Raw genomic sequence first — 25,957 nt, forward strand, 5'->3', positions numbered from 1 at the left:
TTGACTTAGACGCTGGGAAACAAACTCCAGTCTTCTATAAGATATAAGCATTCTTAACCACTGAGTCATCTTTCCAGTCCCCTTATTAAATATTTTATGAATTAAAAATCATGGCACTATCTCTACTACCAAGAACTACTACAATATTTTCAGCCCCTCTGCAAATTTACAGTGTCATGTGACAAGCTAATACATTAGTATTTCCTGTGACATTGGCTGGTTTCCCATGCATGAACATTTTTTTATTATTTTTAACTATACTGTAGTTTTATTGCCAATTTAACACAAACCTGGACTCACCTGGAAAGGGGGAACTCTAATTAAGTAAGTGCACAAATCATACAGGCATGTGGGCCATATCTGTGAGAGCTGCCTTAACTGACAGTGGAGGATCAGCCCATTTTTGAGTGGCATCATACCTAGACAGTTGGGCCCAGGACGTGTAAGAAAATTAGCTGAGAATATGTTAGACAAGCTAGCTGTAAGCTGCATTCCTCCATGGCTTCTCTTTATTCAGTCTTGTACTGGCTTCACTCAATGATGGACTGAGACCTGGAAGTGTAAGCTGAAGTGAACCCTTTCCTCCCCAAAGCTTCTATCACAGGTACAGAAAAGCAAACCAGAGTCCTGGGTTTTCTTTAAAATGAGAACTGGAATTCTGGTACAGCCCATGTTAGAGATGACAACAGAATACAGTAAAAAGAGTAACACACTCTCAGACCTTTCTTTTTGGCCACTAGGCGTGTTACTACTTAGGTCACAGGCAAAAGAAAATCCTCTTCTTGCATTCTGGACAATTTCTTCCTTTTAAAAACATTTCAAAGGCTGGTATGGTGTCCCAAACTAGTCCCAGCAATTGAGGGACATAGGCAGATTTCTGTGAGTTTGAGGACAGCCTGGTCTACAGAGGGAGCTCCAGGTCCAGGTCCACAAGGGTACACAGTGAGATCATGCTTTAGAAGAAACAAAAACAAAGCCCACCATCACTAACAAAGCAAAAAAACAGAAGATGCTATTTAATTTGGCTATTAAAACAAAGTTGAATTGCTTAAAAAAGAAGCATAAATTCCAAATACAAGTTCCTATTTCAAGGACTTTATTGAGAACAGTTTTGCAAATTAGATTTTACAATAACACTTTACAAACTAGAAATGTTAGTTTCCTCGGCACGGGTTTCAGACTCTCCAGAACAACAGAAAATCTTTATTTCTTAGGATTTTTCTGCTCCACACTGAGCTCCTGAGAGGCATTTTTTCTTTCAGCTTCATTTTCGTCTTCCTGAAAAATAAATTTTAGCAAACATGAAATTCTAAATTTCAGAGAGCACTTCAGCCTGACAACACATTTAACAGCGTCTTACCAGTAAAACAATGTGCTATTCTGATTCCAGAATCCGTAAGGAAAAGACTGCATATCTGTCGTTATAAAGTTACTAACATTTAATAAATAGTACATAGTATTTTCTTCTAATGTTGATTAAAACTTACTATCTGCCTTTAAAAGCAACCACTTTTATCAAGGCTTTCAGGATTACTTTCTGAGCACCTGCTACTGAACAGTGCTCTCTGTGGTCAGAGAACCAGATAGCTTTACTTTGCTCTTTGATAAAAAACAATAAATTTAACTTCTAAGACACTTTATGTGCTCCAGCATGGCATTTTGGTCTCATCTAGCATACTTTCTTGACAGGTCTGTCAATTTTCCAATTACTTGTACCACCATACGTTATCTGAAGATCAGTCAGTTCTAAAATAGGAAACATGGGCACACCATGCTGTGGACCGCTCACAATCTTCTACAGCTTCGATTCTAAGCGGTGGCCTCATAATTCACATCAGTTTCCCATGGCACATGGTGGATAATGAAGTGACATCATAATGTCTGCTACCACAGGAATGAAATGTACCCTGTGCTTAATATTAAATGGTGACCTTCAAAGTATAAATAATAAGAGTCTGGAAAAGTATTTCATCTTATAATTGGTAAGCTATCTTATTATACACATTCCTACAACAATATCTTAGTACCAAGCAGTTTTGCTTTCTTGTTACTTTGGATTTATCACATATGATCTTTCATTTTATTAACTGAAATAGAGGCACTGCCTAAGCTATTACTGAGTTAATTAAAAGAGAGGCAAAAATTCTCAAGTATCTTTAAAGTTAATACCAAAAATATCACCCTGTACCTCTGTATTTTAGAAAAGCAATTTAAAGCAAATCAAATAACTCGAGTTCTGCTTAGTGTTAAGGTGTATGCAATTGCTTTCTATGGACAAAACAAAACAAAAACAAACAACAACAAACCTCTTTTCTACAATCAGTGAAGTGAAGAAAGAGTTCTTTGTTTTATCTCTAACCTGCAGAGCATTAATGGTTTAGACTCTGTCGACATCAGAAAAGTAGAGAAATTATCAATATTACCACCCATTCTGAAGCATTATAGATACATGAGACACCAGAGATAGAATTTTAATATCATCCTGGCAATGCAACTTTGTATATTTTCCAACTACTACTATATGTCATTTACTTTTGCCCCAACTTATCTAATTAGTAGGCATTTTCCATCAACCAACACCTGAAGAGGTACTAGTAAATAGGTAGCTTTCTTTAGGTAAGAGTTCCTGGAAATTACAGTATAGTTACATCCATTCAGAATTAAATCTAAATTCTCTACCTTCTACTGTCTTCTTCTAGTGAGACATTGTCAGGGGGTGAAATCAGTTGCTAACGAGGGTGTGGTGACTGAACGCCAATGGCCCCACAGGCTCTCTATGTGTGAATACTTTGTCCTGGTTGGTGAAACTGTTTGGGGAAGATTGGGAAGTGTTGCAAGTGTGCCACTGGGGGTAGATTTGTGGTTTCAAAAGACTAGCCCTATCTCCAGTGTGCCCTCTTTGCCTCTTGGCGTGTGAACCAAGATGTGAACTCTCAGCTGCCCCCGCCACCACACCTTTGCTCTGCTATTCCATGCTCTAACAGTCTGAAACTGTACGCCCAATTAAACCCGTGACAAGTGGCCTGGATCATGGTGTTTTATCACAGCAGCAGAAATGAAACTGAGACAGTGGGAAAGCACTTTGTCCCAGGATGGCTTTCAAAGCAGAGCTTCTTCTTCTTTATATTCTATTTCTGCCATCTAAGTGCGTACAGTTAACATGCAACTGGGGTCTAATCAGGGTTTGCTGAATGAATTTTATGAAGTATCTGAGTCTAAAAATAAGATGTGTGTACTGTCATTCCTGACTCAGCAGTCACACTTCCGGCAATCTTGATTTACACGTATGTATGTGTACCACATCCATTGCTATGCGCGTGGAGGACAGAAGAGGTAGATTGTAAATCTCCCAAGACTGAAAGTTCAGATGGTTGTGAACCATTATGTAAGTGCTGATAACAGAACCCGGGTCCTCAGCAAGAACAACTGAGCCATCTCCCCAGCCCCCAATACAGTCATTTTACACTCCGACCTTAAGTCATGGGAAACCAATGAAGGCTTTATCATCTGAACATCTACTAAGTTTACAGAACAATAGGATTTCCCAGTTAATAAAATGTATCTCACTGTATCTAGCAACTTTGACACTACTCTTAACTCAAAGTAGACATGTAAGGGGGCGATAGGGGTAGGAGTGGTTAAGAACACTGGATGTTCTTCCAGAAGACCCAGGATCAATTTCTGATGGGGAAATCCTGTGTATATGTCAATAAATCACTGTTGGCCAATAGGGAAGCAAGATAGGTGGGACTAGGAGTCCAGGATGATTCTGGGTAGGAGAAACACAGGGAGTCACGATGTAGCCTGCCAGAGAAGTAAGATGTCTGGAACTTTTCTTCGGTAAGAGAAATACTTAGATTAACAATTATGGGATAAATACTTAAGTCAGAGCCAGCAAGTAAGAAACAAGCAAGGCCAACAGCTTCATAATTAATATAGCATCTTGTGTGTTATTTGGGGACTACAACGCGGCAGAGCCCAGCCGACTGGTGGGGAAAAACCAAAGCAGCTGGCAATGAAAAGGCTTCTCTCTACAAATTTCCCTGCACTTCCATGAAGGCTCACAACCAACTGTTACTCCAGTTCCAAGGAATCCATCTGCTGCCCTTTTCTGGTCTCTGTGGGCATCACACACACACATACACATATATGTGGTCAAGCAAAAAAAACAAAACAACAAAAACAAAACACCTATGTATATACACAAAACAAATTAAAAATACAGATGTAGAGATGAGGTAATAAGCCTGGGAAATCTGAGATCTAGAAAGTATATACTTTGCTTTTGTATTTAATGAGCAGAAACGATAGGGGAATTCTATTAATTTACTTAGCAGAATTTTACATAAAAGTTTGCAATTTCCACTAAGTTACAAATGGCTTAATATATGGAACACATAACAGAGGCAAACTGCAGCATAACACATTAATACATCAGCAGTCTTCTTTGGTTGACTTTTCCTAAACAGGAAGCATGGTTACAAAGTCATGTGTCTTCTAGCACCGTCTCCTCTTAGGATAAATACACAACTGTCTCTTTCTTTTCTTTATTCTGAAGTTTTGAAAGTTTTGCCTTTTTAGCTCATTCCACATGGAGGGATGCTCTCTCATCCTGGACACATGGGGGAAGGCCTAGGTGCTGCTCCAATGAAATGACAGACTCTGGAGGAAGCTAAGTGGGGATTGGGTGGGGGCTTGGGGGAAGTTGGAGGGGGCAGGGGAAGAGGGGAGGGAGCTGGGATTGACATATGAAACAAGCTTGTTTCTAATTTAAATTTTAAAAAGGGGGGTGAAATACTGAAACTTGCACAACAAAAAAAAATGTTGCCTTTTTTATGCTTTAAAACACCTATATAATCATTATAAGTACATCTATTTGTTATTTCATATCACTATAGCAGTGACTTATGTATAGCAAAGGATCATGGAGGGGAGGAAAAGACATGTCTAACTTCTGGGATGTAACACTGAAATTGCTATAGTGTAACTGTGTAAAAATAGTAGTAATAGATTTTACTTTAAACATAATCATTCCAGCTTGATCCTGTAAAGCTCTTATGGGACTGTCCTTGGAAGTATGCATGTTCAACATTGTAGGCCAATTTAGAAGAACTCTACACACAGTTCAAGACTGATAAAATCATTCAGTATCATTAACAAATAAGCATACAGCAAGTGAAACTGAGAAGAAAGGAAGGCTTTCAGCACAGTTTCCTTACTACTCGATTGCCTCTCGTGGCAGGGGTTTCACTTTGCTGAGCTAAGACATCTGCTTAATTCCCAGGGAAAGAAGACCCCTGCTACACGGATCGTTTTCTTAGTGACAGTCCTGACAAATCTGACATTATTTTGCGAAGGATCTCTGAAGCAACTGTCAAGAAAGCATACCCTTTGGGGGGTACTGACAAGCAAAAGGCATGTTCTTAACGTTTAAGCTTGTTATTCAAACTCCAGAAAACATATTGATTCCAATAGCCTCATAGTTCTTTTAATCAGATGTGGAATTTTGAAAATGTATATTCATTTGACAGTAACACCCATAATACCAAATGACTAAATATGTTTCCTTGGCCTTCTTGTGTTTTTTTTTTTTGTTGTTGTTGTTGTTGTTTTTTGTTTTTACTGACAGGATGAGAAAGAGGGGAGTCATCATTTCCAGGTACACAGGGGGCATGTAATAATGGTCTAACACTCTATCTAGGTGGCAGAGAATAAAGAGTTATTGTGAAAGAGAAGTATACATAAACACTTGCCATGTTTGTCAAAGAGAAATCCTTACTGATTACTGCATAGCACTTGTAAGATTTCCATCCAATGGTATTTAGCTTGTGCTCATGATTTGCAATGGAGACTTGTTCTATTTCCCCTTACTGACAATGGCAGTTTTCTTTTGTTAATAATTCAAATAGTTCAAGACTTCTTGTTAATTAATAAAACCTACCCATCTTCTTTTCTTTTCTCTTACAAAGAAACCAACTCTAATCAATGGCAAATTGTTTTAACATTGGAAGATTTCACTGCTCAGGTAGTTTGTGGACTCAAGTTCATACTTTACAAATAAAGGCTTACCTTGTAAACTGCCATGTTTTAAAGGATTTCTTTTAAAAGTAAGATTATAAAGAGGCACACAATTTCCTTGTTGTTTCTTTACATTAGTTTATAGCCAAAAACCCAGTAAATATGTTAGCCATATGATCAAGGTCAATATCACCTACTTAGTATCACTATACCAATGTGACACACTAAAAAGGGAACATCGCCTCCAGCCTGTAGTATCTAACTACAGCAAAGCACCCAACAGATATTCTAGAAAACAACTGAACAGTAGTCTGCAAAACTGCCAAGGTCGGGGATGACAAAACATCACAATTGTAGAAGTCTAAGGTGGTGTGATTACTTAATGTAGCATGTAATACTGGAACATAAAAACCCCAGTGGGCAAACTGAAAACATACCATAGGGTCATTAATAAAATCATCCAATGTTAACGTTCTAATTCTGGTAATTGCACAATGGTTACACAAGACAGAAACAGTGCAGTCAACTGGACAAGGAGAGCTAGAACTGTCTGTCCTGTTATCTATAAACTTAAAATGTTTTTAAATAAAAACGCTTCAATATTAAATAAATGGCTATTTGTTCTAAATTATAATATTAACTTAGTGTTTTAAGTAAAAGTATACAAAAACATGTGGGAAAGATATTTTTTAAGGAAAACAAAACAAAAATACAAACACCAAGATGCCCACATCTTTATACTTAAAAAAGCTAAAAATAACTTTTTCTTCCTATGGCTCCACATAAAATTCCTTCACTAAGCTCCACGCTATTGTTTTATTTCCTTGCCTGTGGGGTTCTATGTTTTCTTACATATCCAGTGTGAGCAGAGGTTACTTTCCTAAGTAGAAAGTATGTCCTTATCAAGTCCTTGTATAGTTTGACCATACAAACTATTTCTAGAAATAAGTGAGAAATTAGAGAGCTGTTTTTAGCAAGAGTGGAATCAGTTGCTTTTACTTTCCCAACCATGCTATTCAGAGATGATGCTTGCTGCTACTGCAGTTAATCGAAGTGAGGTACAGATAAACACTAACTGGAAATGTTTCCCTTTTCTTAAAAGGAAAAGATTTTCATTTAATATTCCTTTGACTGATCAGAAAAGGAATAGCTATTCAAGTTACATTTAAATTTACAGTCACAAATATGTATATGCTTTAATAATATTCGTCTTAAAAAGTAAGTTGTGTATCTTTTAAAAACACACTATTCTAAAAGTCTGCAGTCAGCTGGAAGAAAGATAATTCGCCTCTCTCAGAGATAAGACTCCTTACTGCTCAATGCAGAGTGGTCAGGCTTGAAAACATAGATACAAACAAAACAGACTTTGCAGGTTATATTTATGCATATTTGTACACACATGTATGCAGATGTGTGTATGTGTAACAATAATAACAGAAACAAGGGTTTAGGGGGTTATGGGAGGAGTTAGTAAGAAGGTAGCTGGGAGGGGAGAAAATGATGGAATTCTATTTCAATTCAAACATATTTTTACAAAGTTTAGAGTCATAGAAGAGGAGAAGAATGCTAATACATCTACATTGCTTCACAATGCACTCAGACACCACTTTCTTTTACTAATTTAAGTAAGTACTGTGCTTATTTATGTATGATGTGCGTGGGGCACCCATTAGTTTTAACTTCAACAGTACTTAAGACCATGCTTTACCACAGCCAACATGCTAGTGCTGCACAATGAGGAAAAACTTATCTTAATAACTGGAAAAATACTGATGATAATGAAAATGTTTCAGGCAAAATGAACACACTGCATACTTCAGACTAGCATTAATTGGAGTTTTTAATGCTTTACAATTCCACCATAATTCTTTAAATGGTGCATTTACTTCATAGTAATAAACACTTGGGTCATTAAGTAAAGTGTAAAACGTGTGTGATGTGCTACATTTAACAACCTTTGGCCCTTTTCTGTACTTCTGCATTCAGTTTTCCAATGCACTGAGTAAGTGCATTGGACTCTAATTACATTTCCTGACTTTGCATATTTGAGATTCTTAATTCATTCCATACAAAAGGCAATTAATCTGCCATTTTACAACTGATTTCCAACTTTAGTGGGCCATGGTAGACACCGAAATGAACTTACAAGAAATGCTTAATTAAATTTACTGTAAAAAGTATATGGATTTTCCTTATGACAGAGTTGCATACTTAATTAAAACTTCTAGGAATATACTATAAAATTAAAGTAACACTGCATGCTCTTAGTAAAAATCAGCTCAACTAAAACTATCATTAGGAGAATGGAGGACTAGGTTATTGCTCAGCGGTTGAATTCTTATCTAGCACATTTGAGCGCCAAGTTCCATCTCTAACATCTCAAAAATAGACGGCAATATTTCACTTGTTGTTCATTCACTCAAAAAAAAAGACAATAAAAGCAATAATTTTACTCAACCTCAGAAAGAGAGTGGGGCATTTCTAATTCCATTTCTGACAATACTACCTTTTTAAAGTATTTTTCTCTGCTTCTTACATTATGACTCTGGAGCAGAACTTGCAGAATAAGGAAGTTTGCTAAATCTTTAGCCCTCCTGTTACTTTTCCTTAATGGATACTTTTGATAGCATGGACATGGGACAGTTAAAAAGGACTTTGGACTTTTCTTTGTGATGTGGGACCAAGAAGGACTGACCTGCCAGGTAAGAAAAGCTCTAAGAGTGGAAGCAATCATCTACGGAGGTGCAATTTACACAGAAGGAAATGAAATCAGTCAGTGGAAGATACAGACCCAGCATAAGAAGGGTAAGAGAAAAAAAACTGTATAAAATAATAGCAATTAAGCTAAGAGGATACTGAGTATAAGCCCATTTGCTAAAAATTAGACATAAAAACCACAAATATAAAACCATCATGACTTTAAACACAGGATTTAAAGTATTTTAATATTTTAAGAATTTCATACATAAGTACCATATCTGTATCTTTTCACACCTATCTCTCTCCTCTCTAAATCATCACTTTCTCCCCTATTGTCTCCCAAATTCATGACATCTTCTACATTAATCCCCCCCTCTCTCACACACATATACAAACACACCACTGAGTTTATCTAGCAGTGTTACTCAGATGTGTAGCTACGCTACCTCAATGTTTTAAGTTCCTCAAATTCTCTATGGAAGTCAGATAGTTGTAAATATCTTTATGATAATTCTGATGTTAAGGAACAACAAGGTATCTAAGTAATTAAATACTCAACTAATAGGTTTGAAAATTCATAAACTATCTCAATTAAGAATTTATTCAGTATACTGTGTCTTTATTAAAGAAATTTTACTTTACACATTACAAAAGCTACATCAGAGTAAAAGATAGTGTTAGGCTAATGTGATTGTGACTATAATATGTATGTGAAACATCTTTCATTTTCCTACATTTCTCCTTGGTCACCAAGTCAATAAAGATAAAATGTTTCTAAGGCTGCTTCAGTGAATGATGGTCACAGTGACAAGAGTGTGAAATCAATTTTGTCATTGGACTTAAACTGTCTGGAGACTTAAAGTAAAACAACTCTTTGGACTGTCATCCAAATATAGAAGATCTGTAACTCCTTTTTGAAAAGGAAATATAACTTCCTAGTGGAAAAACCCTACAAACTCCATGCTAACTGATGGTCAGGTTAGCATCATCAGGAATACATAGCATATATTCCAATGCCAAGCCCAGAGTTGATAGTAATGTAGGACAGAAACTTCTCATTAGCATATAACTTGCCCAATCATGAGAGCACACTGGGAAAACACAAATGTAAGCCAGGCAGTGATGGCGCATGCCTTTAATCCCGGCACTCGGGAGACAAAGGTAGGCAGAGCTCTATGAGTTTGAGGCCAGCCTGGTCTATGGTGTGAGTTCCAGGACAACCAGAGCTACACAGGGAAACCCTGTCTCAAAAAACAAACAAAAAGGATGTAAATGGAAAGACATTTTACAAAATAACTGAGTGACAAAGCCATGACACAGTGTAGAACAGAGAATCATCACCAAAGGGAAGAGATTAAGAAGATCCAACTGACCAAACAAAAGTGAGCCTTGACTGCATCTTGCCAGAGAGAAAAAAGACAGGCAGCAGCACTGGTAACATCAAATAAACACCAACATTTACTTCTGAGTACTGTGCTAAGGGTTCTGTTCTATGTCTGGTAACTCTTCTCTAAGTTGTTCAAGAGGAGCTGGACAAGAGCACAAGTACTCTCTTTACCACTTTTACAGCTCCTTCAATATAAAGTCATCTCAACACAAACACTAAAGGTAAATGCAGAAATGACACTCAGGGCAACTCCTCCTTGAGAGGCCCATGCCCGCATGCGTGTGTCTTACTCTTTCTCTGATCTCCTCTCTTTCTACTAAGCTCTATACTTAGTTAATATCTGTATTTAAAATGTCTTCACAAAACTCTTAATGCTGGCTCAAAGACAATAATGTAGCACTCCGTTATGAATATGGAAACTCGGGCATCTCCACAGTATCAACAGCTCGTTATAGACGCTACACTGCAAATCAGTATATACTGCCTACCAGAAAATTAAAGCTATTGAGTAATATTTCATCAATGAAACTCACTATTATGTGTTTATTTCTTATACTTTAAGAACATGATTTTATTTCTTACAGTTTAGAACATGATTCAACTGTATTGTGACAAATGCAACATAATCAGTTTTTATTGTCAACTGTTGTATTTTTTACTAGCAGACAGTCCCATTAATAAACGACATTTTACTTTAATACCTTGAATAGGGAATTTCAAAATGCCTGTTATATAGAGGAAAAATGAACTTGCATGTAAACACAGTAACTACCTCTGCCTTACTTGAAAATGTTGGCAATCAACTGCTAAAGAACCATCTTCTTTTTGTTGCTGTTGACTTATAGATCAGTTTGTTGATTAAACATAGTTTTTATTTTAGAAGAATCTGGGACATATTTTCACTCTATGGCATCATGTAGGGAGAGTTTGTTTTTTAATAATTGACATTATACAAGGTTGGGCTATGATATCAAAGTAATATACTTTCCTCTCTCCAGAGATCAGTTTCATGCATCTTCAAAATAAGTCATTTTTCAATCTAACATAAGCATCTTTTTTTTATTGGCATAAGCTCAATATCAAGGGCTAAACCTTTAGAAATAAACTTATTAGGAACCAAATTATAAAAACTTTACTCTCAAATGATCTGACTAAATTGTCTCAAAATATGTATTTCAACTTGAGTGATATTTTCCCCAGAGTGAGCCCATTAATCTTCATTGTTTTATTAGAAATTAATAGCTCATTAGATTTCCAAGTAACATATCTCCTATGGCACATTAACTTTTTATGAGATAAAAAGAGAATATTGTACTTCAAGAAAAATTTAAATATTATCTAGAAAATTACATGCAAAATAAACACATGCTATAGTGGCACTTTATGATCAGGGACAAACATATCAGTTGTAATTTTTTGTTTTCAAAATAGATGGTTTATTTTTCCCAAGAAAATCAATGGTTTTTAAAGGATGTTTAAGATTAAGTGGTTTAAGCAGATTATAGTTAGTTAATTTTGTTAAACATAGACTGGATTAATTTTATATTATTTTAATTACCTTTTGGTATAAACGGTTTGGTGAACAAATTCACTTGATGTTCAGGATCAAAGAAAATCACCTTTCCTCTGGGTAGGCTTAAGTTCCACAAAATAATGTGGAAATGGCCACCTTTGCTTTCATCTAAAAATATCTTTAAATTTAGAAAATGATTCAAGTTGGATATATTGCATTAGAAGCTAGTCATATTTTATCATTTTCATTACTGATCCTTTTTTTAAAGTGAAGAATATTTAAAATTCACTGAACAGTTATCCTCCTACAAGGAGACTCTCTGGGACCAGCATCATGTCTTCCCTGAGGTTGGTCCTGCTGTACTTCTGCAAGGAGATGTCTGTTGCATAATGGTAAGTTTACGATTGTGACTTTTTTTCTGAAGATATAGAAGGGAAATCTAGATGAATATTCAACATAGAACAAATCAGAGGAATTTTATCTGGATTTATATCTCTGCAATGTGTGTGTGTCAGTTTCTACCTACAACTAAGCAATTCTTGAATTGCAAACATCAGTTGTATTTTTATGTCCTGAATTTACAGATTATCTTTTTGCTACTGAGTTGCTTTAAAATTAAAATTTAAAATCATCTGCGGGTATGTATTTAAATGAGTCACAAATGTAAGCCAGCTGACAGGATTCAAGTCACTTATAAAGCTTATATGACAATGCATCATTTAACCAACAGTTTTCAAGCAGCTAATGATTCTATCGGTATACAGTACCTCTCAATGTTTTGTGATCTAGTTTATAAGACTAAGAAAATATTATTCTATGCAATGAAAAATTCAAATATCTCATTTGATTAGAAAGATATGTAAGCCATACATACAACAATCCCTGATCAGACAACTATGTGATGACACAGTATTTAACTTAAAAATAAAACAGAAAGTCCCTACCTATATAGAATTTAAGCTTCCTGAGTCGATTTTGAGTTTAAACTCATTCTCTCTGTAGTCTAAAGAAAGGATGGGTAAAAATGTAGGCAGCCTCTAAATAAAGATGTAAAGAAGCAGGCTCAGGAATGCTGGTAAGTGGAAGTACTGCACATACGACAGAAAAATACCATTGCTGGGATTAGGATCAACAGATCTGTAGGGTAAAACAGAATAATTAGTAACGATAATTTTCTCCCTCTCATTATTTTTCCTTCCTTTCTCTTCCTCCCAGCCCTACCTTTCCTTTTTATTTTGAAACAGGGTCTCACTCGGTATTCCTGGTGAACTTGGAGATCTACCTACTCTTCCTTTCCAGTGCTGGATCAAAGGTGCACACCACCATGTCTGGCTTGAGTTTTCTACTTTTAAATTTAAAAGATGGGATTTAATTGGGGAAAATTACGGGGAAAGTATGCTATTAAATAGAGAAGGAACAAGAATTCTATTTTGCCAATATTCAGTTGCGCTGATCTTCAGGTATCTAACAGAGGTATCAAGCCAACATTTAAACTGTCGATAAAATTTTGACCTTAGGAGAAGAGTTCAGAGACAATGTCAGAAAACTAGAAGTCCCCAACACAGACATACTATGAGGCTAAAATCATCTAGAGACAGATGTGAATAGAAGGGGAGTCCACGGACCAAGACCTCAGACTACAACTTGAACAAAGATAGAAATTGTAGTTATGAATACTGAGAAGGAACTGCCTGCTATGAAGAAAATCAAGGTTACAACAGTTACAGAAATCATAAAAGTTTTCAAAAGGGAACGTTCAAGGCTGTCAAACAACGTGACTTGGATAAGGAGATGAATACTGAACTTAACAAGAGGAAGTTAAGGGACAGAAACAAGAGTTATTTTGGTGAAATGACAGGTAATGAAGTCAGACTGATGTACGTTTTTACAAAGGGTCTCAGGGTTTATATTACCCAGTCCATTTTTTGCTTTTAGTTTCAGCAACATGAGTATTGTAACTGTAGCTAAGTCTGCCACCTCTGAACTATAATGGAAAACCAAAAGAAACATAATAAAGTTACTTCTGATATATTTGAGTAGTTGATAATGTTATGGTTTATATCTCCTATTTCCTCACACTTTTCTTTTAGCAAAAAAACTATGTCTCTAACCCTAACCAACATATAAGAGACCTTTTATATTGGTTTTGCAGCTTTCACTTGAAAAAAAAAAAAAGAGCCATGGCATTGATTTGAACAGAGTGAGCTGACTACAATTACTTTAAGAACATATTTCAGCATCTCATTTTGGCTTTACGTAAATTCTAGTTATGTGAACAATGACCCCATGGAACTTAATGTATATGGAGAAGGAAAACTCTAATTAGTAGTCAAGGTCTATTGTAGGTAGTCTCAAATATTTACTATAAAATGCCATAAGTTGGAATAAATAGGCTATCATAAAGTTTCTGATATTATATTTTAATGATGTAATTTAATTAAGAAAAACAGGTTCAGGACTAAAGCGTTATCAGCACAGGCGGTTCTTTCAGAGGGCCCAGAGTTCAATTCCCAGCACCTGTGTAGCAGCTGCTAACTCCAGTTCCAGGGTTCCTCTTCTAGCCTCACGTACTGCACAGACACACATGCAGGCAAAATGCCCACACATGTACAATAGTACAATTTAAAAAAGAAAAACAATTTCAACTTATTGAAGAGTTTCTCTGCTGTTTTAGAAGCTAACTTTCCTATAAAACATGCACTACTGTCTATGTACTCAACAGAAATCAAAAAGAATAAAATGTTTAGTGTTATATGATGTGAAATTGTTGTTAAACAGGATTATATGGTATCCAAAATACCTATTAAGCAGGTTTCTTTTTCTTTCTTTTTTTTTTAGTTTTACGAGACAGGGTTTCTCTGTATTGTTTTGGAGGCTGTCGGTCCAGCCCGGCCTCGACTCACAGAGATCCGCCTGCCTCTGCCTCCCAAGTGCTGGGATTAAAGACGTGCGCCACCACTGCCCGGCTCTTTCTTTTTTTTTAAAGCAGGTTTCTTTTCATGTTCTTTTGGGTATTTCATTAAGGCACAAATGACAACATGATGAGAAAAGTAGTTGCTTTACTGGTTTGGTGAAATTAAATGTATTTACGTACAATGTTATAAAATTGCTACTAAAATGTATCAATTGCTTTAAGCAAGAGCAGGGCTAAAATGAGAGCTGTGCTCCCATAAATTCTAACAACTACATCAACAATTACATACTACTATAAAATAATTTCAAATTGCAGAATATTTTTTCAGATACTAGCAAATCAACACTTCTGGGAGTTGAGTTTTAATCCACTGAAATTCATAGCTGCATGGTGACTTTTTAAAATATGTGAAATCTTCATATGTGAAGGTAATTTGTACATAAGAACTGTTTTTCCTTCGATGTTCTCATTGAAATGACTGATGGAATTTTCAAATGGGTTGAGGTGGATTTTGTCATATCTTGGGTACTTCCATGAAGTTTATTTCTGGGAGTTGCAGACCATGACCAAGTGCAACCACATAATAATATTCCATATCAGAGTGCATGAGAACAATATAGTTATAGTAACTTTGTCACAAGACCCTTCTCACAAAATCCTACATTGTCAATGGGAACATTAATTCACTAATGGAGGCAGATTTCTCACAGTCATTGGCAGGCTCCACCATGACACTAGGGATTAAGGTCCTAACACACGACACTTGGAGGACTCAGTCAAGCCACAGCAGTAATAACCTCTGGGAGCTAGATTTTGACTGCTTCTACTTATTGTCCAAATCATTTACAGTGAGCATGTGTTACATAATTTGAACAAAATTATACACTAAAACCCAGTTTTGAGAGAATAATCTGCCACTTAATTTTAAACCATAAAATAAAACCATAAGGTTATTACAGAAAACCTGTTAAAATGTGTAGCTTATTTCAAATGATTACAGCACACCATCTTTAAAAAGTTATATAGGAATGCATTTTAATGCACATATCACAGTTTAATAAAATTTTCTTTTACACCCAGAGAAGCCAATATGAAGCCATAGTCAAGGAATGCAAACCTAAATTCTCAATACTAGGGGAATATGTCCAACAAAGCCAAGATGTTATTTCTGAGTGTTTAAGAAGTATGGATTAAGTAATAATATAGTTATGCTCATATTCTGTATAAGTATTTACCTGTCCAACAGAAATCTACATAGTAGATAAGTGATAGGGATATACTTTCTGAGTGAGGATTAAAGAAATTCTAGAATTTTCAAACTTGATAAACTTAAAACATTAGCTAAATTGTCATCAGGTCATTAGGTAATGTTATCACTGTGTTAAACAAGATAATGATCTGTTCTGAGAACTTAAGTAGAAAACCATGAATTATTAACATAACTATTTCAATGCTTTCTTACTTTAAAGATACCTTCTCAAGAAGGAAATGGTGATGCTATCTTGGTTATAAGCTTGCGGGTGACATGATTTAGATGGCGTTCTTTTCCAAACAGTATCAGTATAAAGTCTTTTTTCAAGCAATGAATTATAGCTGATACTTCAAACCTATTCTATCTGAATCTTCTAGCCATGAAAACTGAAAAAGCATAAATATTTATTCTATATAAACAGAGCAGATGCAAGATGCAGATAAAAATGATCCATTATGGCATACTGAATAATGGCTATGTATACCACTGTAAGAACAAAAAGGGTCATCAAGTCTTGCTACTTGCTTGGAAATCTAAGATGGCTAAAGATGCCAAGAAAACAAAAATTTACAGTGTTATGTATTTGGGGTGTTATGTATTTGTGTTCTCCAAGGATTATTAGTAATAAATTTAATGTCTCAAGCATATATTGAAGAAAATTCAGTAATAATGGAGTATCACATCAAACCCCCAAGCTGAAAATGAATAGCCAGCAAGCCTATTTGTTTAACTGTCTACTTTATCATTGCCATTTCTGCTATTTAAATATTCAAACTATAGCCCCCTAAAATTTAATAGGTAAGTAAATCTCACAGTTAGCCAACTTGAGGAAAATACACTGGGACTATGAAGTTTTGTTTTCCTTTGATGAAGCAGCATTTTTCAGTTTTGGCAGGCAACACAGCAAGGAAGAGAAAGTAGTAGAAATTTAAAAAATCTATCAAATAATGAGGTCATAGAAGCTAAACAATTAAAAATTATAAGGGCTAAAAGCAAACAAGTTCAAACTAGGTTTAAATTAGAAACATGAAAATACTAATAATTAGGTAGAGATTTGCACCACTGCACTGATGCAATATAAAACTAATTTCAAAGAATAAAATCTGTTTATATGATTAAACTTTTTGTGGCAACCATATATCCAATCAGGTTTTGGCAAGCTGCAAATAATATAACACAGTGTAAGAAAAATTTAATATCTTGTTTTGTATCAAATAAAAATGGTTTACTCTTTTGACATATCCCAAGCAATAAAATGAAAAATCTACACAAAATGTGCAACAAAGGAAATTTTAGTTTTTCCTAGAGTATGACTACTTCATTCTGAGTCTATATTAACATACCCAGAAACATATTAAAAACATGTAGACCTATGATTCAGCTGTACAAATAGTCAGCACATCCTGGTCTTGCCAAATGTATTGATCTACTAATTGTGAGTACTTGTTTAAAGGTGACTCAGAACAGAATAACTAAAATGAACATAGGAAGGATGAGAAGGGTAAACCAGTGTGTCTATACCATGTATAGACTTCCTGCTCACACTGATACATTAGTATCTTATTAGTGTCACCGAGCTAAGCCATAGTCTGTGGAAAAACTTACCAATTCTCCCATATTCTGCAATCATGTGCTTTAAGTTAAGTAACGTCTTAGATAAAATCAAATCACCCACCATACTTCCTATGTTTTCTCACTTATTCAAAGACAAAATTCTTGGGACATTATCTATTTAACTTTTAAGATTTTAAATTGCTACACTTTATGATTAGTGTGAAAATGATTCACTGTTCATTTAAATACAATTCAGCTTGTCTGTCAAAGAGGAAGAACATTTCTGAAAGTTTTGTACAGTTTTTTCTCATGTATTTATTTGTGCATAAAATCAGCAACCTCACCTTTTATATTCTCTTTTCCCTGAAGAAAACAAAGAATATCTCTAGAGGCTTCACTTTTACAAAACTTGAAAAAATTCAGGCTGAAGGAAAAATGAAATGTCATTTTACAAATATCTTTCTTAAGAGATAAAAACTACAAAGGGAAAATAACAATCATTTATTTGTGCCTGGATGGGATGCTTTGGTTCCAAGTTCACATAAGACACAGGTTTTGAAATTCAGTTAAAAAGAAGTAAAGCTGAAAAAAAGAATCTCACTAGTAGTATTAGTTTAAATTTTAGTGGCAATGAGACAAATGAAAAGGAGGCTAAATGTAAAATTCAGAATTGAAACCTGCAAAGTGTCAAAGAAGAAAGCAATAAAAAAACATGTTCTTTTCAGTCCAGGGTGGGGCTGGGGGTCAGGTCACATCTGCAATCCCAGTACTCAAGCTGCCTTAGAAGGATCACAAAAAGACCAGCCTGCACATGACAAGCTCAGGGGCAGTTTAGGCTTCAGGGTGAGCTTAAGGTCAGCCTGGGATGCTTAGGACCTCATTGCAACAAACAAAAGGAAGGCTATTCCTACTAAGACTCAACAATACTCACATATTTTTTCCTAAGATACTATGCTGAAACTACAAGTGAAATGTTTTAGCAATTAAATATTTAGTGCAGTAATGCATATATGATTTATGGCATGAAATATTGTTGTTATATTTCATTCTGTTAAGCATTTATTAGCTTTGATCATTATATAACTGGTTTACCACTATATCTCTACAATATCATAAAGCTTGACTGAAAACAATAGTGTTAAGCTCTTTTGTTTTTTGAATTGAATCTACTTCTGATAAGATAAAGTTGCTTAAAAGGAAGGGATCTACCTGAGCCAGTTTTTGAAACTTTACAACTCAATGCTGGCTAGAATAAAGGTGGTGAGTTACGTCTATGGATAGGGTCAGTCATAGACTATACTTCAGAAATATGTGAAAGAAAAAAAATGTTATAAAGAGAATCCTGCCAAGGTTGGAACTCAATCTGTGGATGTGTCAAATGGTTGATACAATGTTGAGTTTTCAATAATTACAATATGATCTGAAACCTTATTCAGTATTTGTGAATTCAAACTGTTCTCTGGCTTTCTAAGAGCTTAATAAATTCATTGTCAAAGTGTACCAATATACCAAATACTGAACACTGAAGCTCAGGAGCAAGGCTCACTGAAAACTCTGCTATTCTAGAAAGAGGTCAAATTTAATAGTTCTAAGTAAGGTTTACATTAAATGTATAATTCTTTCACACTGCTCTAATGACAAAAAACGCAAACTGAATCATCATCAGTGGGAATTATTTTTCCTAGCATGTATGGGTTATAATCCCAACGGGGGGAAAGCAGCAAACAATAGTAACAAACGAATCTATTATTTACTTGTCAACTATTCCTATGCCCACCCTTACAGAACACAAAACAGGCTTTGAAAAAAACAGCGCAATACCTAATATTAAGGAAATATCAATATGAACGAAGACCAAGATCAAGGTTATTTATGCCAGTGTTTACCTGCTTGTTTCCATCATCACCTCAAACATTTCTTAAATATTTTCCGCTGAAATTTTAGGACTACAGATGTGGTTTTGATCCATCTGTGCACTGTATGCAGAACTGAACTTCATATATAAACCTTAACTATTTTATTGTAATGCTGAGAACAAGGTTAAGAATGACTAAATATAATTTAAGGCAGGGTTAGACAACTTTCAATGCAGAAACGAAAGAATTTCTCCATCCGTATAGCTGAATCTTACTTTTACATGCACTAGTTTACGTCCTTTTTTCTTTAGTGTCAACATCCAGCACATTTGCAGTGTATAATCTATAACACAAACAGCTAAAAATGACAATTTCATCACTAAAGAGCTCTAATGCTGCTTTGTTCATTTTCTAGACACACAATCTCACTCTGTAGTCCCTGCCAAAGAACTCATAGAAACGTTCTTGCTCCAGTCTCTAAGTTTTAAAGTTACAGGTATGAGTCACTCTATCCAGTTTATACTTTTAAGGATGTTACAATGATAGGAAATAGCAAAATGGCAAAAAAAAAAAATCCTCCACTGTCTTTTTAAGAAGGTAAAATATAGAACCATATAAATTGCTTACAGCATCTCTCCTCCAGTTCTGAATGCTGACAACAATTCTGAAACCTGGCCTCATTCATAGTACAGAGCCCTTTACTAGGGTCAACACATTGTCAGGAACAATGATTAAATATAGTAGAACAAAGAGATGAAATAGCCTACAGAGTCAAAAAGGCTAAAACGTATTTTCAGTTGATATAATTATGAAGAGTTCAAAATCTTGCAGCCTGCATCTGAGAAAGGCACTCATCGTGAAAACACTGACCGAGAGAACTAGCTAGCAGCCTTTCCACTACCTGCCATAACCTTAGCACTGCGGAAGTCAACAGCTGCTGATGGTATTCAACCTTATCAAATCGACCTTAATATTATGAAAAAAGAAGGGTTTTTAAATTCAGAAAGACACAAAATAGAACTGACTTCACAAACAAAAGATAGGAAGCCAGTTTTGACACAAGATGATGAGAAATTAATGTTAATGGTGTTACCTACATGGAAACACACACACACACACACACACACACACACAAACTGCTTACTATTTGTCTCCCTCTCCCCACCTTCTGTTTTTAAAACCATTTGACTTTAACAAGACACATCTGAATGTATCATAAGTTAATTCTTTATTAATTTTCATACATCATCCTTTACCTTGGCCAGCCAGCTGAAAATTATGTAAGCTATAAATTAGCTTTAAACAAGCTTGGAATCAGGCTGGAACTGGTTTTCGAATTAAAGAGCCTTCAGTATATTACAAGGTGCTGTCATTTTATTACCCTAATCAATTCTGTGTGGCCTGAGGTAGGAGGAAAATGAATGCTGTCTTCATTTGCAATGGGTTTATCTCCTCCAGCAGGCTCTGAGAACATAGCTGCAGCAATGAATTGAAAGCTAAGGTTACATTTAACATTGCCAACACAGAAAATTGTTATTCCTTCACAAAGTTTGACTTACAATGGAAAAAAAAGACAAAGAGCATTTCCAATAATAACAGTTAAGTCAATGTAGTATTTAAATAAACTTAAATGGCCTTCAAATTAAAAAAAAAACAGAAAAAGGTAAAAACACAGGAATTGCCATTCTCAGTGCTTGAGGAGCATTCAACAATTTATCAGTATATATTTCAATTTTAATCTCAATTAAAAAAACCTGTTTCATTTGTTTTTCTTATGGACAAGTGCAGATACTTAGATACTTACCAGCCTAGCCTTACTCTCCCTAGAGTCTAAACAAGCAAAAGAACCCCGCCCACAAGGCTTGACTAAGCAGACATCCATTACTGTCTCCATTTTAAAATGAGACTGAGGCAAAGAGGATCTCACTTGCTTTCTTTTTCACGTTTCTCAAAAATGTAGACCAGACTAATAGTCTTCTAATTATTTAACTATATAAATGCCACTAAAATATATTTAGTTTTTTCTTTGCCTCTTTTTTATTCCAAAAAGAAAAAAAAACATGCTTTTTAACTCCACACATCAAACAAATATCATTTTAAAAGCCTGCAGGACTTACAATCCCTGCTTATGAGTGGAAACTTGTAACTGAACTAGTTGGGGTAGGCAGTCCAGTTTGTTTGCTAAGCTCTAAGACAAATGAGAGACTATTTAAAAAAGGGAGGAGTAAGGCTCCCAAAGTCTGGACACCTGAGGCTGTCCTCTGGCATTTAGACATGTGCATACATATTAACACGAACATATTTGCACACACACAAGCATGCACAGAAAATGAAAAGAGGTGAAATAGTTTCTAAACAAATTAGACACTAACTAGTTCATTGGCGGACTGCTCATCTTAGATTTAGAAAAATTTTCCAAGTGAAGATTTTAAATTCTTATTCATGACTGTAACTAGAAACTGATTAAAAATCCCATGTGTGTACAACTAGGATAGCAGATTTAAAGCGTTGCATGCAAGCAGAAGGTACAAATAAAATACAGCAGGGACTGAGGGACTGGACCGCAGCTGCAAGAATTAAAAACAAATTGTGGATAACAAGCCATTTGAAGGAAACTATGACAGCTAGTCAGTATTTCACAGAAATAATATAACATAAACTCTTAGGGTCAAGAGTTATACAGTAATCATTTTATTATATTCCAACATTAAACAGAAGGTTCTGCACAGTTTATGAATAATGTGTAGATTTTTATCCAATAAATTATGTGACATGGTAAACATATAGCATGTCTACAAAGACAAGGAAATATACTAACACATAAATGGGCTACAGCTTCTTGTACAATTTTGTGCAGAAAACATTTTTCTCAAAGATTAATGTGCTTTTAGACAAACCTGGTATTCTTTACTTCTAGTAAAAAATTTAAACTAGATTTCTATTTTTAAAGTATTTGCTATAATCAACTTATATATTAACAGAAATGCTAAGTGAACTAGGTAGAAACAGAAATGGTTCTAAAAATAAATGAGTTTTAAATTTGATGAATAGATAAAATAGATACCCCTTTTTTTTATCTTTTCTGCAAATTTAGGTCATGGCCGGCACAGATTTATGCTCCAGACATCCGTTGCGCATCAATAAATAGCCCCAGGTCTCTGAAGCACAATCCAGGACCCATATTACTTATATACTCCCTCTTGGCAAAAGGAAGCTTTGAAAGTAATTTAAAGAATAGCTAAGTGGGAAGTAGGACTCTGGAGAAGCAGACAGTTAAAATATTATAAAAGGCATGTTTAACACCTGGCTCTTTGTCTTTGAGGGAACAGAGAAAAACCCTGCCATGAGAGTTTCCTGTCTAGCTTGTAAAGATAACCTGGACGCAAATGGTAACAGTTTAATACCTTAAACTCAAAATTTGCTACATGCTACCTATACATCCTGTGAACAGATTTATAAATACAGCTAATAGCCTGAACTTATAATTTTGATTGAAAAATATAATAAAAATATTATTTGATTTTTTTGGCTGGGCATTGGTAGCACACACCTTTATTCTCAGTACTCGGGAGGTAGAGGCAGGTGGATCTCTGTGAGTTCGAGGCCAGCCTCGTCTACAGAGTGAGTTCCAGGACAGCCTCCAAAACAATACAGAGAAATGCTGTCTCAGACAAAAAAAAAGAAAAAAAATTTGATTTTAAAAGTTGAGAGAATAGTTAAACTGTCAAGAACTCAGAAATGGCCCAGAAGTGGCTACATATGCCAGGAAAATACCTATAAACTCAGCAAAAGGAAAGCTAATACTAAAAACAAGAAACTACAAATTTATTCCAATGTGTACAAAAAGTGGCTGATCCCACACAAATCAGAATTTCTTTGCAAAAAGACTGAATGTGGTGTGGCCAGCTACAGTCTTATTTCAACTTCACAACTAGGACAAACATTAAACAGTAAGACTTGATTCAGCTAAAAATACAGTGCTATTTTCCCACTGATATTCAAATTCTATCTGTCATCTTCCTCCAAGTTTGACAGTTAATGAACCTTCCAAACTGCCATCAGTGCCTGCTTTAGCATAGACGCTTTTAAAGGGGCCCTGTAGGCCCATCTTTGTTTTCCTTTGTGATAATAGGTTCGTTCCCTTATGTTACAAAGACCAAAGCAAATCCCACTTAGTAAGGGGGTCATTTTCTTACTACTAGACATGTTTATTTGCAATGAAACAGTTTAAATCCTAAAATGGCTCTAGAATTTTTTTATCTGAAACATACAATGATGAGGCCAAGTTAATCTATGTAGAAAGCCTGAGAACAGCCATCCTGACTTTGCCCAACAAGCGAGGAGACTGCAGGAATGTGTCACTGTGCCACTACAGTACAAAAAATTCCTCCAGAACCAGCAGTGAGACCTAGACAATGAGCCTCTATCAACAGTGTATCCTTTTATTGCATGTTGTTTCAAGTACTTTCAAGCACAAGAATGGGGAAATTCTGTTCTAGCAGTTTATTCTAGGATAAATATACAGAGGTAATGTGTGTAAATCAGAGCTTAACTTAAACTTTCAGGAGTAGGTGCTCTCATTCCTTGTTGAGGGAGGTCTCTTTTCCTATTCTTATCTCATCACTTACCACTGGCTAGCTGGCCTGTGGGTTTCTAGACAATTTCCTTTGCCTATCTCCCATCTCACTGTAGGAATACTGGGATTACAGATTTATGCTCAAGTGTGGGGCTTATTTCATAGACTCTAGCTTGTATATCCAATGCCTTTACCCGAAAGACCCATCTCACTAGCCCTGATAAATTATCTTAAATTCATCTTTGGCTGGTGGTATTATTATTGTTGTTGTTGTTTCCCTGTATTGCTTCGAAGCCCATCCTGGAACCTGGTCGGTAGACCAGGGTGGCCTCGAACTCACAGACATCCATGTGCCTCTGCCTCCGCAGTACTGGGATTAAAGGCATGAGCTACCACTGCCTGGTGGCTGGTATTATTTTTAAATTTAATGATTTTATCTTTTCATTTCAGTTTCCAGCTAAAGGTTCAATATATTAAAAGGAACTAATATGTTTTCAAAGTCTTCAAAAAGCACTTTACCTGTTACTACAGCATATTTACAGATTTCTTTGGGGGGTGTTGAGGGGTTCGAGACAGGGTTTCTCTGTGACTTTGAAGGCTGTCCTGGAACTAGGTCTTGTAGACCAGGCTGGTCTCGAACTCACAGAGATCTACCTGCCTCTGCCTTCCGAGTGCTGAGAATAAAGGCGTATGCCACCACTGCCCAGCATGTTTACAGTTTAAAAGAATATAGTTTGAGTTTCCTCTTATGTTCACATCACTTAGATCTTTCCCCACTATTTCTATTAAGGCCTGACAAAAACCACTGCTTAAAGCATGACCTGCTAAGTAACTCAGAGGACCACCATTCTATATTTAACATAAAATATAAATTATTGACGTCATAAATGTCAACCTTTCAGAAATAATATATAAACATTTAGAAAAACATGTGATGGGATAACATGTAATTTTAGTAGTGAAGAGAACCATCAATGTCCTGGTTTAAAAATGTGTTAATTATAAGAATAGCTAACAGTGCCTCTTAAATCTAGGAAGAAATGGATATTTTTCTGCATGTAAAGTTACACATGACCTCACACTACTTAATGTGAAACTTTGGAAGAAACAAGAAAACTCTACTTGATATGTAAAAAGGCAAAGTAGGAAGCAGGAAATTGTGTTTCACATTGCTTTATATAAACATCTCATTTTAGCCTGGAGAGATGGCTCAGAGGTTAAGAGCATTAGCTGCTCTTCCACAGGGGAGTTCCCAGTACCCACATGTTAGCTCATAACTGTCTGTAACTATAGTTCCTGACACCTGTTGCGCCCAAGTTGCGAAGATCCCTGGAGACCACCAGGAAGACAGACCCAACAAACTGCAAAAGCAAGGTTCAATGATTGTTCATCCAACCATGACAGGGACCCTGTCTAGCAAGCTGATGCAGCAGCCTCCAGAGGGAGTGAGGTTCCCTGTCTACTGCTAGGTTTTAAAGATAAAAGTTACAGGATTACATCAGTAGGTACGGGTTGGTTTCTGATTGTTTGACATTTGAGAACAATTAGGAGCATTTCTCAAAGTCATATTTTGGCATGAAATACCTGTGCACCGATTATTTTCATTGGACAGTACTGAGAGGGAACATTCTGTGGTTTCTATGACATTGTCTTGTTACTTGCAGGTGGCCTGTTGTACATAGATACCAATAGTTTTCAGAACTATATCCCGGAGACTACAGGGGAGGTTTCTATCTCCCCTGGAGTTTTGTAGCCAAACAGTTCCCAGGAACCAAACCTCTAGGAGGCTAGGGGGGATCTGGATTCATGAAGAGCATTCAGTAAGGTCTAACCACTGCACAGAAATGATAGCACTACCATGTCAGGAAGTAAACTGGTGCTTTACATGAAAATGATTTCTCTTTCAATGACCTAAATTCAGAAACTTGAAATACAGCCTGCATTCATCTAAAATTCCAGTTAAAGTATTAGAAAGTTAAATAGTTAAAGTATTAGAAAGTTAAATAGTTAAAGTATTAGAAAGTTAAATAGTTAAAGTATTAGAAAGTTAAATAGTTAAAGTATTAGAAAGTTAAATAGTTAAAGTATTAGAAAGTCCTTTTTATGGGTCAGTTATAAGCTTCAAATTCAAAAGAACTTTTAAGGATACATCATTTTAATTTTATAATTTTCATAAATCTTCACAAC

At 35.6% G+C, this 25,957-nt stretch overlaps 1 protein-coding gene across 4 annotated transcripts in view; it reads right to left on the reverse strand.

Annotated features, from left to right (window-relative positions):
• Positions 1-1,079: 1,079 nt before the first annotated feature.
• The window catches only part of Phf14 (PHD finger protein 14), a 120,488-nt gene continuing 95,610 nt past the window's right edge, over positions 1,080-25,957 (reverse strand). For 3 of the 4 annotated variants that reach the window (XM_005080957.4, XM_040728479.1, XM_040728480.1), the window contains one exon: positions 1,080-1,278. In XM_005080957.4, coding sequence (XP_005081014.1) covers positions 1,204-1,278 — 75 coding nt within the window. In that variant the 3' untranslated portion in view covers positions 1,080-1,203. Of the gene's footprint in view, positions 1,279-12,562; positions 12,756-25,957 lie in introns of all 4 variants that reach the window. The other variant, XR_005869686.1, reaches the window with a different exon arrangement.

The sequence above is a fragment of the Mesocricetus auratus genome, unplaced genomic scaffold (assembly GCF_017639785.1).
Source record: "Mesocricetus auratus isolate SY011 unplaced genomic scaffold, BCM_Maur_2.0 Super-Scaffold_100019, whole genome shotgun sequence".
Taxonomy (NCBI): domain Eukaryota; kingdom Metazoa; phylum Chordata; class Mammalia; order Rodentia; family Cricetidae; genus Mesocricetus; species Mesocricetus auratus.